The sequence below is a fragment of the Elaeis guineensis genome, chromosome 8 (assembly GCF_000442705.2).
Source record: "Elaeis guineensis isolate ETL-2024a chromosome 8, EG11, whole genome shotgun sequence".
NCBI lineage: Eukaryota > Viridiplantae > Streptophyta > Magnoliopsida > Arecales > Arecaceae > Elaeis > Elaeis guineensis.
In genome coordinates this window covers 134,625,353-134,641,601 of record NC_026000.2, presented here as the reverse complement: position 1 = coordinate 134,641,601, position 16,249 = coordinate 134,625,353, and the positions used below count along the sequence as shown (strand labels likewise).

General features: G+C 40.1%; 1 protein-coding gene across 1 annotated transcript; it reads right to left on the bottom strand.

The window, feature by feature from the left end:
• Positions 1–6,149: 6,149 nt before the first annotated feature.
• Positions 6,150–7,584, bottom strand: LOC105049510 (putative calcium-binding protein CML19). Its single transcript, XM_010929168.4, has 2 exons — positions 7,323–7,584; positions 6,150–7,191 (listed from the first exon to the last, which is right to left on the bottom strand). Exon 2 carries the CDS (start codon positions 6,931–6,933, stop codon positions 6,349–6,351), a length of 585 nt encoding a protein of 194 aa, XP_010927470.2. The 5' UTR covers positions 6,934–7,191; positions 7,323–7,584; the 3' UTR covers positions 6,150–6,348.
• Positions 7,585–16,249: the final 8,665 nt, after the last annotated feature.

The window sequence follows — 16,249 nt, the reverse complement described above, 5'->3', positions numbered from 1 at the left end:
ACTAATGAAAATAAGAAATTCAGTGGAAGCTGGTGTTCAATCTGAATTCAAGATACATGATGATGGTTCGTTGAGGTTCGAAAATAGAATTTGTGAACCTAATGATTCAGTACTCAAGCATGAAATACTTCAGGAAGTACATCAGACTGGTTATACAGTTCATCCGGGAGGTACTAAGATGTATAAAGACTTAAAGAAAATATACTGGTGGAATAATATGAAGAGAGAGATCGCTCAATTTGTTGCTCAATGTTTGGTGTGTCAACAAGTTAAAGCTGAGCATCAGAGATCTGCGGGACTACTTCAACCTCTTGATATTCCAGTATGGAAGTGGGAACATATCACTATAGATTTTGTAACTGGACTATCTAAAACTCCAAGTAAAAATAATGCAGCCTGGGTGATTGTGGATCGATTGACAAAGTCTGCACACTTTCTACCAATTAGAGTTGGATTTACTTTGGAAAGACTAGCAAAGTTATATATAAAAGAAATTGTAAGGCTACATGAAATTCCAGTGACCATCATATCAGATCGAGACACCAGATTTGTATCACAGTTTTGGAAGAGCTTAAACAAGGCATTAGGAACAAAATTGAACTTCAATATAGCTTTTCATCCACAGACTGATGGTCAGTCAGAGAGAACTATTCAGATCTTAGAAGATATGTTGAGAACTTATATTTTGGACATGAAAAGTTTATGGGATGAGCATCTACCTTTGATTGAGTTCGCTTACAATAACAGTTATCAGGCTAGCATTGGTATGGCACCTTATGAAGCATTATATGGTAGAAGATGTCGATCACCGATTCACTGGGATAATGTTGGTGAGCGAAAAATATTGGATCCCGAACTTGTTCAACAAGCAGTCGAGAAGATTCAATTAATTAAAGAACGACTTTGGGCAGCACAAAGCAGACAGAAAAGTTATGCAGATAACAGGAGACGAAAATTAGAATTTCAAATTGGTGACTATGTATTTCTCAAAGTATCTCCTTCAAAAGGAATCTCAAGATTTGGCATTCGTGGCAAATTGAATCCTAGATATGTGGATCCGTTTGAGGTGTTGGAAAGAATTGGTGAGGTGGCTTATAGACTTGCCTTACCACCTTCACTTGCAGGAGTACATAATATTTTTCATGTTTCTATGTTAAAGAAATATTTACCAGACCCAAGTCACATCGTGGAACTTGAACCATTGCAAGCTAGAATGGAGTTATCATATGAAGAATATCCGATACGGATCGTGGACCGTAAAGAACAAGTGCTGAGACGTCGCAACATTCTTTATGTCAAGGTACAGTGGAGTCGACATTCGGAAAGAGAAGCTATTTGGGAACTAGAGGAAGAAATGAAGCAAAAATATCCCCAGCTCTTCGAGACTACAGGTATGAAAAATTTTGAGGACAAAATTTTTTTTAGGGGTGAAGAATGTTATAGCCCAAAGCCCAAGCCCATCTAGCAAGACCGAAGCCCAAAAAAAAATAAAATAAAAACAGGAGAAAATCGGGAAGAAGACTCCTGATAGGAGTCTTCTTCTCCGATGAGACCTTGGTGATCGGGAGTCCTAGGACCTTCCGGAGTCCTAGGGCTCTCTATAAAAAGACTCTCCCCTTCCTTAGAAACCGATCATCGGTCTTCTTCCCCTCTCTTTCTCCCTGATTTTTCGATTGGAGTCGCGGATACTCATTTTTGTTCTAACCGTGATTGCTCACCGACGAGGTCACCGGAGGCCGAAGTAAGTTTTCCTCCACTTCCTCTCTTCTTTCCCCTTCTTCCCGTGCCTTTGTGCGCGACTGCCGGCGATGGGTGTCGTCGATTTTTGGTCGGAGAAGAGACCCCTGTTTTGGTCTCTTCTTCCCTTTGGTTCTCCGGCGCCGACGATCACAACTGACCGTCGGCCTTGCATCTCCGAACCCGAAAGAGTGGCCCCCTCTGCCGCCAGCCTCCGTCGTAACGGCCGTGGCCTGAACGGCCCGGCAAAGGAGGGGACCCGCCGGTCCCCTGTTTCGACCTGGAAGGAGCCTGAGAAAAAAAAAAAGAAAAAAAAAGAAAAAGAAGAAAAAGAGAAAAGAAAAGAAAAGAAAAAGAAGAAAAAGAAAAAAAAAAGAGAAAAAGAAAAGGGAGAGAGAAACTTTCTCTCTCTCTCTCTTAGATTTTTAAAATTTATGGAATTAAAATATATATATATATAAATAATAGTAAATAAATAAATAATAATAATAATATAATAATAATAATTAAAAGAAATATAAGGAGGGTTTCCATGGATCAGTCCAAAAATCCTGGATGCTGTCGTCAAGTTGATCCATGTGGGGACATTAAATTTTAATAAATTTTAATTTTTTTTAATTCGATAAAATTTTGATTAAAAATATGATATTTGAAGTATCAGATTCAGAGAAGGATTTTCAAGATTTCTAGAATTTCTAGTTTGGATTTTCTTTTGAGGTAAGTAGTGTTTACTTTTATTAAATTTATCTGATAAATTATAAATTTTGAATTAAATAAATTCATGGCATGCTTGTGATTGAAAATATTTATTGAAAATAATTGTTGAAATTGTTTATGATTGAAGTTAATTGTAGAAATTATATATGATTGAAATTAATTGTTGAACAATTATTATGATGATGTATGATCATAAAGAAGGATCTGATTGATTTGACTCGAATATCAATTATTTATATTATTTTTGAAAATAACATATGAATTGGAAGATGATATGAAATTGACAACCTGACTATGTAAAGGACCCCGTCAATGGAGGCATATACGTTGGCAATTGATTGTCCTGAGAATTTATGTCGCCAGCGAGATCAGCAACATGTCGCCAGAGAGACCAGCGACAAACCGCCAGCGAGACCAGCGGTTCCAAAGGACTTGGCTGCCAGATGATTCGCAGCCCACCGCAAGCAGATACGCGGTATTATGACCCTGCCATAGGAAAAATACGGTCATAGTCATAGTTGGTAAGAAGAACTTAAGAAATTGATGAATTTAAGATGATAAGCATAATTTGAAATTATGATGAATTGAATTTTATATATGATTGATAGTATGATTATGATTTTATGAAATTATGATTTTGTTATTATCAGTAAATCGATATGTATAGTATTATTTGCCTGATTTATTCAGTTAAAGGTATACACTGCTTACTGGGCTATTTAGCTCATGATGAGTTTTATGTTTTTCTTATAGATCCAGAAAATTAGCATGATGCGGGATTTCGATTGGGAGAGCGATTAGAGATGGAGTTAGCTAATTTGATTTAGAATTTTCTCATAATTGATTCAAGACTTTTATTTTTTTAGTGTTGACTTTGTCAGACAATTATTTTTCTTTTGGACACTGAGTTTTGATTTGTTATTTGAACTAAGGTTTGATTTGTTAAAAATTTGAAAAATTATTTAACTTTATGTGTAAGATATCATGATGAAATGCCTTGCATGCTTATGGAAAAAGTTTTTTATGAGTATGCGGCGGTTGCCATGACCCTCGATTCAAATCTCGGATCGGAGATATGACAGGTTCTCTCTCACATTTATCAAAATCATGAAAATTCATTTGATTCTCTCTCTGCTAATCAAATTCATGCATCATCCAAATAGAGGAAACCTTTTAGTGAAAGAGTGTTTTTTTCACTCTTATCAGAAATATCTCACACTGTTGCTTTCTGCCCACGTTTTTCTGGTTGGTCATATTTTTTTAATTATATTTTTATTGTTGTTGCATTGTTTGCTTTCCATTTCTTATTTGTTCTATGTACTTTAGAGCATATGGCTGTGTGAACATCGGGATCATGCTACAACTCGCAAACTTGTGATTACCCATGATGGGATATAATTAAGTGGCAAAAGGTTGGAACGTAATTTGAATGTGAAAACTCTGGAGGTGAATGATTTTGCATACGTAAATCATATGATATTGTTCATTATATAAATATAATGCACCAAGTAGAAAGACTATTTTCAGTCATCTAATCACCCGTTTAGTTCTATATCGGAGCCTGATGGCAATCAAGCTAGATATGGAGCGGGTCTATGATTGGATAAGTTACTAGCTTTCCTGGGATGTGGTCTACCAGCTTATGCAGGATGGAGATCTTGGGATCCAATTTTTGCTAGTCAGGATGGAGACTATGATTTTCAGACATGCAACTAGACTCCTCACCCAATCTAATTGCTTGTGGAGCAGGATGATGAGGGCTTGATATGAAGCTTGGAGCTGAGGATCTCATATTCGGATTGATCCCGACTGTTATTGATCTGGAGGGAGATTTGTACTCATGCCCCAATAGTAGTGGCCTAGGTCAGGTGGCTGCTTGGAGATAGAACTTCAATTGATGTGAGTCAGAATGCTTGGATTTTCTGTTTGTCTCTCTCTTGTTGGCCGGCCTACATCAGTATAGAGGTAGACGACCACCTGCGAGTTTGTTTGATCACTGCTGATGGCAAGGATTGGAGGGCTTAGGACATCACCTATTTCTTTGGAAGTCAACTTGCTAACAGAATTCTTACTATCCCAATTCCTATCTATCGAAGCTAGGCTTGAGGGTGTGGGGTCGGTCTTGCTGCTCTAAGATTTCTGTCAGAGATCTCACTGAGATAAGTAAGCCAATGCCAGATAAGAGAATCAAGGCAGTTTGAATCTGGAGAGTGACTGTCCATCTCAGGATTAGACTCTTCTCTTTGGAATGTCGCCTAAGATCGACTCTCAACTCAAACACTTCTTAAGGATAAAGGTATGGAGCTTCCAATTGTCTGCCCAATCTGCAAACTAAAAGACGAGTCGATTGAGCATGCACTCCTTTACAGTCCAAGAGTGAGTTTGATCTGAAGGATAGCAGGTGGTCAATCATAAGGAACGATCAGTGCCCCTTCACTTCCTCCCTTCCTAGATGCGATCCATTAGAGCACGATCAAGGATTCATCCTAGGGCGACAGGATGGCGCACGTCGCTTATCAAATTTAACTGTTTAGAAATAGCTTGATTTTCTATGCCGAGATTGTGCCTATGCATTGAGTACTTGAGAGAGCATGTTGCTTAGCTGCAGAGTACTGTCGCTTAGACATTACTGGCACGAGCCTTGTCGCCTCGAGCTCCAGAGACTCTCTTGTGGTGCCTGCAGTGACTCAAAGGATTCTGTTGATTTTCTAAGAGCCCTCTCCTTCAAAATTTATTAAGGTCAACTTCAATAGCAGTGTCAGAGATGGCACTGGCATTCGGACTATGTCATCTGAAATCTGGATGTTAGGCTGTTGGCGGTGGGAGGTTCACATCTTTTTGATCCATCCATCTCCAAAGCGAAGCTTCGTGCTGCTGGGCAGACATCATCTGCGTGAGGAAAGAGCCACGGGCAGAGAGGATTTTCATTGAGAATAACTCCACCACAATCATCAGTTGGATTCGAGAGGAGGTGAAGCATCTGAATATTTATCCGATCTGCTCCTCTGTGACATCTGAAGGTCCTTTCGTCATTCTACCACGACGACTGCTCAGCATATTTTTCAAGAGACAAACAGTGCTGGAGATTGAGTTGTCTCCTTTGTTATCATGTATACTGGAGATTAAATCTGACGTCACGATGACAATTGTTTTGGGCTCTGAAAGATATTTTATATTCTGATTTTTCGAATTTCATTTGTATCAAAAAAAAAAAAAAAAAAAAAAAAAATATATATATATATATATATATATATATATATATATATATATATATATATACACACACACACACACGTCTTTTATCTTTTTTTACTGTACATGTCAAGAAAGTTCACTTTGAGTCTGTGGTAAAATGATCCTCGAGAATCCAAAACGCTTGAATAATTTTTTCATTCAACTTCTGTCTTGAGGTACTTCGTATAAAGCATTTTGAACTTTTTTGTGAAGCAAAGAAGATCCAAGGAATATTGAATTACCAAGCCAGCATTACGTGGATCCGAGGAATTTTCAATGTCCGCTTGGCATGCATCCCTCCTGGGAGACCAGACAGTACACTGGCAGTTCTTTGAATGGTGTCATTCGAGCTTTTTTTACATATTTTTTTACAAAAAAATGATACTCAACTAACTATAAATTATTATAAAAAATATATATTTTTTATGCCATTTTTCTATGGTCATCGAAGAATGCAAAAATTATTTTTTCAGAAATTATATAACTAGGCATTAGCTTCTCAAGGAAAAATATTCTGATACGATAAAATTCTTCTACGAACCAGACGAGTCCGGAGTAATTACCATGGTAGGTGCAGTGCTACGTCACCAGTCCACAGACCACACGACATGCACATATGTACCAGCTTGGGTGCCTTGGAACAAGACCATGGCCTTGCGGTCATAGCATCATGATCCTGAACTCATCAAAGCTGATCACACCATCCCCATTGATATCAAACCGATGAATCATGATCATGCAGTCCTCGATTGTTTTGGACACTCCAAGCTTGCCAAGTGCCCTCTTGAGGCTGGTGGGTGTGATGCACTCCTGGTCGTCCATCTCGTACAGCCGGAAAGCCTCCCTCAAATGCCTCCCTTTCTCCTCCTCTCCCTCAGGGCCCAACAACTTGACAAAATCGTCGAAGCCCAACAGCCCATCACCATCGGAATCGGTGGACTCCACGAGGGCCGCCGCATCCTCCAGTGAGAGCTCTTCACCGATCGTCCGCATGCATCTCTGGAGTTCCGCCGGGGAAATGTTGCCATCGTCGTTGCTGTCAAAGTAGCGGAAGACCCTCTCCAACTCCGGGGTTCTCGGCCCAGCCGACAGCATCCGAGATGCCTTCGGAGGCCCAATGGGCTTGGCCTTCTCAGGCTTCTCCTTCTTGGGTGGCCCCAGGATGCAGCTCGCCCAACTGACAAGGGACCACTCTTTCTTCTGAGGTGCTGTGGAGCTGGTGGAGGCTACTGCTTCTGACTTCATGTTTGAACGTAGAAATTGGCTACCAATGTTTCCTTCGGCTAGAAATTGGATGGCCACAAGCTCAAAGACCCAAGAAGTGGGCAGAAGCTATGGAGCTGGTGAATCTATGGAGGGAGGGTTGTTCCGTGGAGATTAAAAAGAGGCGTTTATTCGAGATTGGATTGTGATTAAATCTCATGACATCGACAAATGAGCGGCCCATAGTGCGAGAAGCGAGGGAATTTGGTGGAAGGTTATGACCGGGATAGTTTCGTAAACCTGCCATTCAGAGGAATGGTAGGAGTTCAGTAGACTACAAGACTGGAGGATATAGGGCTTAACTAGAGAATGAATGATAGCTAGTTATACATAACAAAAAAAAAAAAAAAGGAGAGAGTTGGGAAGTTCACCTATTGTTTGCTTTTGTGTTTCGTTAGTAATTGGAGTTCATGGCCGCATATCAGGGAGTACAACATGGTGAGAACTGAGAAATGGTATTCAGCACTTTTGCAGGCCAATGCGCATGCAACGCCACTTGAGAAGACAATTGGTTCAAAAAGGTGGGTGAGAGAGAAGGTTTCTCAACTCCAGCATGGTTGTTCCCCTTATTGGAAGGAGGAAGGAAGAGAGGATTGAAGGTGAGGAAGCTTTGCGAGTTTAGAAGCTTAGCTTGGGATTTCCCAAGTTATATAGACTGGCCAACAGACTTTCGATATGTCTTCTACCGTACTCAACGGCTGTTTCAGTTGACATACTCAACATAACGCGCTCCTGTCGCCATCGGACGAAGGTTCCGAGAAAGTTCCTGTGAGGTAGACTGGCAGCAGAATTGGACTGCGATAAGAGAGAAAATTAGATATGAGAACATTTCTAATAGCCTTTACGGCAAGTTGTCTATAGAGCCTTAGCGTATTTGAGACAGCATAGTTTGCATCCACAATGAGATCTAATTTGTAACGCCGGACCGACCCTATTAACGGCTGCGCAATAGACACGACGGGAAGCAGTATTAGCTCATACGACGATAAAACTTATACGAAGAAGTCTGATGCAAGCCTGATCTACAGAAACAGCCTGATTGCCATCAAAAGAAAAAGAAGAATCGTCCAGAAACAGCATCTTGATCTTTTATACCTAACTCCAAATATTCGAGATAAAGGAAATTTCATGAGCACTCCCAAATGAGTTAGGAATCAAGTCTGTGTGATATTCTTCTATAATATGCCTTATCCACTGAAGACGGTGTCTCAATCAGTAATGAAAAATGTTCTCTCTACTATAATGACATAAAATTTAACTTTATTACAACCATCATAAAAATATATTATTAGAGATTTATCTTAAATCTAGATCCAAATTAAATTAAAATAATTAAAAATAAATCCTAATATATATTAGTGTGGGTTACATCCAAATGAGTTCGGTTGAATACATTCCAACATGAGTACCTCGTCACCCAAGGTCCCGTCCGGACTATTCAATGACTATTTTGCAGCAAACGTGCATCATGTTACGTGAAGGAGCTGGTTAGCTTAGTATTTTTAACGGTCCACGTTAATTGCATGACATGGGTGAAAAATTTTGAGGTGGCATTTTTCTCAGGTTATTGGTCATCTAGCGTGCACGACTGGAACCACAGGTGTCAACAAAAACGGCAGCCAAATGGTAGGAAAATGTTCCGTAACTCATGCAGGCTGGTTCGAAGGCGCCAAGGGTCAAGTGAATGGCTATTACCTTTCCGTTGACCAAATAATTAAAAAACAGGTCGGCTCATTATCATGATAAAATCCAGAATAAAAATTAGATTAATCACCAAATATTAGTTCAAATAGTATCATCCCTTATCTTTTAAAATCAGGGATAGGTTTTGGTAGCGAAGGACATCGATCATTTCTTTGGAGCTTGTTTTTTTGAAGTCCGGATTCCTTGTGGTACCTGTTGTTGAGGTAGATCCTCCTCACTTAGCCGACAATCTCTCTTCCTCGCCTCTCTTCTGACTAAACGTGCAACATTACGGATCGAGCCGACTTAAATGATGGAATATGTCTAAGTCGACATTTGGCCGACTTGGTTTGATATACAATCCATGTCTGGCTGATAACGTTCGACATTCAAACAGTGTTCGATTGACGACTTCTTCGGCGTTATACTGACTATCTTAATCTCGTAGATCTGGAGATTAAACGACGATTATCCAGCACGAGTATTAACTATCCACGGTCGTGGGGCATAATAGTCACTCACGAATGGACCATTACTCAATCTTAATGGTAGTTAATAGGGTAACCGCCCAGTAAATGCCACAACTTCTATATCCCGAATATTCAGAGACGAAAGTTACATAGTAACAGCTTCCTTCACCCTATATAAAGTGGTAAGCAAGAGGATTAGGTAAGTTTTCTGATCACAAGCTTTTGGCTCTCGCTTTTGGCTATCAACTGCTCTCTCTCTTAAGCATTGGAGGATTCTCCCACCGAATAACTTTCGACGAGCGAACTTTATTTTGCAGGTTCCTTACCGTCCATCACTTAAGCACTACAACTCAGCTCATCGTCAATCATCTCATCGGAGATCGGCAGCAACAGTTTGGTGCACCAGATAAGGGGAGAGAAAGAATACACTCTTCTATTTGAACCACCATGGTCAAGACGAGAGCATAGAATACTTCTACTAGTTTCGCTCGACGTTCATTATGCCATGATGCACCTCTGACGATCCTTGTGGAGCCCAGTGCTTCATGTCCGGTGATCACCGTGGACCAACAGTAATTTCCTGCCCTAGTGCAACAAGTGAAGACACTCACGGAGGTTGTTCACAATCTCTAGCAAACTGTGGAACAGCTGCAGCGGCATTGGTGGTGGATGGAGGAAGCGATGCCACGAGATGTGCCCTCCAGGCACAAGTGTTGGTCCCGTTCTCCATCCCACCACACAACTCGACACTCTCATCAGATGAGTCATCGATCTGTCCGACACTCCCCTCATTCTGACTCCTGGCATGCTCCACGTGCTAATTTTGGGGATCGTCGATCTCCTTCCCTTCGATAAGTCTCGCAAAAGGAGAAGAGATCATGATCTCCATCGAGCTCTTCTGGGGAAGGTTCTATCCCAGAATACTCTCAGCATCCTGATGAGTCTCAAAGACGGTTGGATGAATATGACCATAAGCTGAAGGCGCTTGATCGCCGGTTAGATCAGCTCCAAATAAATAATCAAAATTCTACCAACGTACTCGACATCAACACTTGTCCACCTTTTTCTCAATGAATTTTGGATGAGCCAATTTTCAGTAGGTTCAAAATACCGCAGATTAAGCCGTACGATGGCTCCATCGATCCACTCGATCATCTTGAGAGCTATAAAGTTCTTATACTTCTTCAGGGGACGTCTGACGTCCTTTTTTGTGTTGCCTTCTCGATTACTCTCCGAAAGATCGCCTGAGACTGATTTCTGTGCTTCAATTGGAGAGTATCTAATTGTTCGAGTAGTTCGACCAACTCGGCGAGGCACACTTTAACACCAGCAGAAAGATGTCATGAACTTTTGACAGTCTCTTCTCTATCAAGTAGCAAGACAGAGAATCTTTGAGAGATTTTGTGGCGTGTTTTAACACTGCCACCTCAGAGGTCTGGGACCTCAATGAAATGACGGCCATTTCGGCCATAAAGAGGGAATTGTGAAGCTTCAGATTTTCTTATTCCCAGGATAAAATGCTTCTCTGATCCTATGTCGAGCTCCACAAGCATGCACAAAAGTATATTCGTGCTGAGGAGGATGCAACTGACCAGCGCCAATCCGAAGGCAAAGGTTAGAAGAAGATCAAAAAGGATGGAACCTCTGCGGGGCCTAGCAGAACCCATATTGAGAAAGAGGCTCCACCTCTCCGACCAAGTCTAAAGTCGAAGAACTTTGATGGTAGATATGACTCTTACACCTCTCTTACTGCTCCTCATGCGCAGATCCTCATAGAGATAGAAGGAGAGAGTTACCTTCGATGACCCTAGCCGATGAAGTCTCAGATGATATTTTGCAACAGAAAGTGCTATTATCAATTTCATCATGACTATGGTCACGATATCGAATAATGCATTCAGTTAAAGGATGAGATAGAAGCTCTGATTAGATGAAGATATCTCAAAAAGTACCTACGGGACTAACCTGTGTAGCTGCCTGCTGATCCTCAACCATAGCCACATCCCGAGGAAGAAACTCATGCCCAACCAATGATGGGTGTGATCAACATGATCTCGACAGGATCTAGACTATGGGGGGCAGATGATTTGGAAAGCTCCTCAAAACATCAGCGGGAAGACAATGACATTATTTTCTAAAGAAGATCTATGAGGAATTCAAACTCCTCATAACGGTGCTATTGTTGTTTCTATGACAATAGCTAACTACGATGTAAAATGATATCTTATTGATAATGAAAGTTTCGCTGATGTGTTATTCTACAATGCTTTCTCTCAAATGTAACTTTTCACTAATCAACTAAAACCAATCAACATGCCTTTGATCAAATTTACTGGTGACACAGTTAAAATAGAAGAAGAGATAGAACTTTCTGTTACTATCGAACAACAACCTCGGGAATTAATCGTGCGACTTAACTTCCTCGTGGTCCAGGTCCATTCAGCTTGCAATGTTATATTAGGATGATCTGGACTAAATGCACTTCGAGTAATTGTTTCAACATATCATTTGCTTATATGCTTTCCAACGAGGAATGGGACTGATGAAATAAGAGGAGATCAACAGTTGGTCCGATAATATTACTTGACTATAATAAAGGAAAAGAAGCCAACTGAAGCTCATCCCATTGATGGATTGGACCAGAGAAAAGAAGAAAGCCTGAGAGAATCCGCAGAGCAACTCGTATCAGTGCCTCTCAATGATGAAGATCCGACTAAAACCATCCAAGTTGGATCTTCGTTGAGCGGCGATCTCTAAAAAAAGCATGTCACCTTCCTAAAAGAAAATGCTGATGTTTTTGTCTGGTCTGCCTCTGATATACCGGACATCCCCTCTGATGTGATCATCCACTGACTAAATATCGATGCCTGACACAAGTCGATGAGACAGAAGAAAAGAAGTTTCACTTCTAAGCGATAGAAGGCCATCGATAAAGAAGTTAACAAGACTAGTGGCTGACTTTATTCATGAAGCAACCTATCGTGATTGGCTCGCGAATGTCGTGATAGTCAAGAAAGCTAATAACAAGTGGATGATATGCATCAACTACACCGATCTAAATAAAGTCTGTCTAAAAGAAGCTTTTCACTCCCTCGAATTAATCAACTAGTCGATGCTATCTTGGGTCATCAGCTACTAAGCTTTATGGATGCCTTCTCCGAGTATAATCAAATCCAGATGGCATCGAGGATAAGGAGAAGATGGCATTTATTATCGATAAAGGTTTGTACTATTACAAAGTCATGTCTTTCGATCTCAAAAATATCGGAGCCACATATCAAAAGCTTGTCAATAAAATCTTTAAAAATCAAATCGATTGCAATTGCAATATGGAGGTCTACATCGATGACATGCTCATAAAGAGCAATGAAGCTTCTCTCCATTTTGACAATCTAGCAGAAGCTTTTGACGCCTTGAGGAGACACCAAATGAGATTGAATCCGACCAAGTGCATCTTTGGGGCAACCTCGAGAAAGTTTCTCGATTTTATGATGACAAAATGGGACATCGAAGCTAACCCCGAGAAGATCAGGATAGTTCTTGACATGAAGCCCCCTACTTCTCGATAGGATATTCAAAAGCTGGTGGGATGCATTGTATCCCTCAGCCGATTCATTTTCAAATCAGTAGAATGATGCTTTTTATTTTTCAAAATTCTCAAGTAGGTGAAAGACTTCATCTGGATAGAGGAATGTCAGAAGGTTTTTGATGACTTGAAGCTGTATATGAGTTCTCCTCCACTCTTGACAAAGCCAAATATAGGTGAGGAGTTGATCATGTATTTGGCTACAACCTCTGAAGCCATGAGCTCGATGCTAGTCTGAAAAAAAAAATAAGGTACAAAAATTTATCTACTATATAAGTCGGATCTTACATGAAGCTAAAACAAGATATTCTCAAATTGAAAAAATCATCTTCACTATTGTCACAACTATTCAATGACTGCATTCCTACTTTCAAACCCATTTGGTAAAAATTTTAATCCATCTTCCCCTAAGAACTTTACTCCAAAGGTCGGACACTTCGGAAAGAATGGCAAAATGAGCGGTTGAACTTAGTGAATTTGATCTTTCTTATATCCCGCGACCCTCAATGAAGGCTCAAATACTTGCCAACTTTGTTGTCGAGTGTACACCAGCTGACGATAGTCAAATTGATGAGCAATTTTAGGAAGAGACTTTAGAATCGATATGGATTCTACATGTAGATGGAGCTTCAAATACTCAAGGTTGTGGGATAGATCTCATTTTAACCAACATCAATGGGATGGTGACCAAATATGTTATTCAGTTTGATTTCAAGGCCTCCAATAATCAAGTCAAATATAAAGCTTTGATAGCAGGACTGAAAATAGCTAAAGATCTCGGTGTAAAACAACTGAAGGCATTTACCGACTTTCAATTAGTGGTTGGACAATCTCAAAGAGAATATAAGGCTCGAGATCCTGTCTTACTTAAGTACCTTCAGAAGCTTAGATCTCTCCAGGCAAAATTTGACTATTTTGAGATCTTCTACATTTCTCGCTCGAAAAATATCCGAGCTTATTTCTTATCCCGACTCACAACTTTTGAATGTGATGAGTTAGGAAAAATCTTCATTGAGCATCTGAAGAATCCAAGTATTAATGTCGAAGGAGAAGTGCACCAGATCCAAGTCGGTAACGAATCAAGCTGTATCGACCTTTTCGTCGAGTTTTTAGCTGACAGAACTTTATCGGCTAATCACATTGAAGCACATCAGATAAAGAAATTGATGGCTCAATATGTGTTGATCGATAATCAACTTTATACAAGATCGACATCTTTGCCCTTGCTTAAGTATCTTCATCCTTTCGAAGCCGACTATGCTCTCCGAAAAGTGCATGAAGGTATTTATGGTAATCACCTAGGGGGCAAGTCGCTATCTTACAAAATTTTCTGAAAAGAATATTATTGACCAACTATGCAAAAGGATGCTGCCAACTTAGTGTAGAAGTGCAACCAATGTCAGAGATTTGTCAATATCCAAAAACTTTTGTCAAGTCATCTCACGACTATTTGGGCTCCTTGGCCATTTGATCAATGGAGAGCCGACATACTCGATCTATTTTCATCTATTAATGGACAAAGAAAGTTCATTATCATAGCTATCAACCATTTTACCAAGTAGATGGAAGCCGAGCCATTGGCACAAATAACAGAATAGAAAACTATAGACTTTCTATGAAAATCTATCATTTGCCGATTTGATCTATCCCAAGTAATCATTACCGATAATGGCCGACAATTCAACAACGTCAAATTTAAAAAATTTTATGCAAAATATCATATTATCCACAAACTCTCATTAGTTGGGCATCCATAATCTAATGAAAAAGCTGAGGTGACCAATAGGATAATATTACAAGACATAAAAATAAGGTTAGGTCAAGCTAAAGGTCAATGGGCCGACGAACTCTACAATGTACTTTGATCCTGTCGAACTATTCCTCATATCTTGATCAGAGAGACTCTTTTCAAACTGGTATTTGGAATGGAAGCTGTGATCCCGATAAAAATCGATCTGCTTTCGACTCGACTCGAGCAATATGACGAATCGACCAACTCAGGCAAACAATAGGCTAACTTGGGCTTGCTTGAAGAAACTCAGAGACAAGCTCAACTAAGGATGGCATCATATCAACAAAGGATAGTCCAGTATTATAACTCTTGGGTCAAGTCCAAGATCTTTCGAGTAGGAGATCTTATCCTTAGAAGAGCTGAAATCTCCAAACCAATCAAGCAAAAAAAAATATATCTCCAAATTGGAAGGGCCCCTACAAAATTTCGGCAATACTACGACTAGGGGCATACAAAATTGAGGACTTGGACGGCATGAAAATTTTTTGAACTTGAAATATCGAGAATCTACAAATATACTATCAGTAAGATTATCTGATAATTAAAAGTTTTTTTTTTATAATTCTGTGCAGACTAGTTCATATACTCAGTAGCCTACTAAACAACTTGGTTGATTGACACCCGACCATATGATTGCATCATCGGTTAGTACCTGATGAAATATTATTTGACTGATATCCGATTAACGAAAAAGCAAAACAAAAAGCTAATGTTCGATTAGCTAAGACAGTTGATCGGCGTTCACCCGATTGATTAAGGGTTGAATGGCCCAAAATAAATTAGAGAAATTTTCTCTAACCAACTATGTCCTATTCGATGGGACGTTCTACGAAAATCGACTATGTTCTCATTCAACGAGGTGCTCTACAAAAAATGACTACTTGACTTAGAAAAATTTTCTCTAAATCTATCTCATTTGTTACAAATTTGCAACTTTCTACCGACTATCTTACTTAGTCATTTCACACAAATAAGTGAACATGTAAAGATGAAAGAATTATAGACATACACATAACAGAATTGAAAAAGGAGATCATTTTATTACCAAATGAAATTCGGTACATGGCTGAGAAATGAAAGCAAAAATACAAGAAGAGCAAAAGGATCAAGGAGTCTGAGGCCAGTCTAGCTTCCGCGTTGCTTGCTTCCTGGTCACTCCCCAAGCCTTCTTCTTCGAGGATATTCTCCAGTTGCAGCCTACTTAGGTCCAGGTTGGATTGCATACGACCAATGGCCTTCTTACAATCCTCGAACCTAAGTCGGTAAGCAACTGCAGAACCTTCTATGACTTCATCCTTAAACTCTTGGAATGCCCAAACTCGATCAGTGCCCGAGACGATGCATCCTGGGCTTGAGTTTCTACCATCGACAGTTGTTCATTCAGTTCTTGGGTGGCTTTCTCGGCATCTTGCTTTTTGCCCCTCTCCTCATTAAGGGCGGCTTTCATCGACTCTGTCTCCTTCTAAAATTTGGCTCTCAGCATGTCTAATTCCTCCTTATTTTTTTTTAGCTGGGACTCCAAGCTGGCAGCCTTATCCTAGGAAGGAGCCAACTTGGTCTCTACTAGGGCGATCCTCTCCTGGTACTTTTTCTCTTGCTCCTCAGCAGTGTAGAGAAGTTGTTCGGCGACTTTGGCTCAAATATTAGTAGTCTAGACCTTATCTTCAAGCTAGGAGTTGAGCCGTCCGAAGGCGGTCAACCCCTCATACAAAATTATCGCATCATCTGCCAACTGCAATCAAAAAATTCACTAAGTTAATTGCTCGG

What these genes read in the sequence shown, in the direction of transcription:
- LOC105049510 (XM_010929168.4), bottom strand. Translation starts at nt 6,933, where the DNA reads ATGAAGTCAGAAGCAGTAGCCTCCACCAGCTCCACAGCACCTCAGAAG.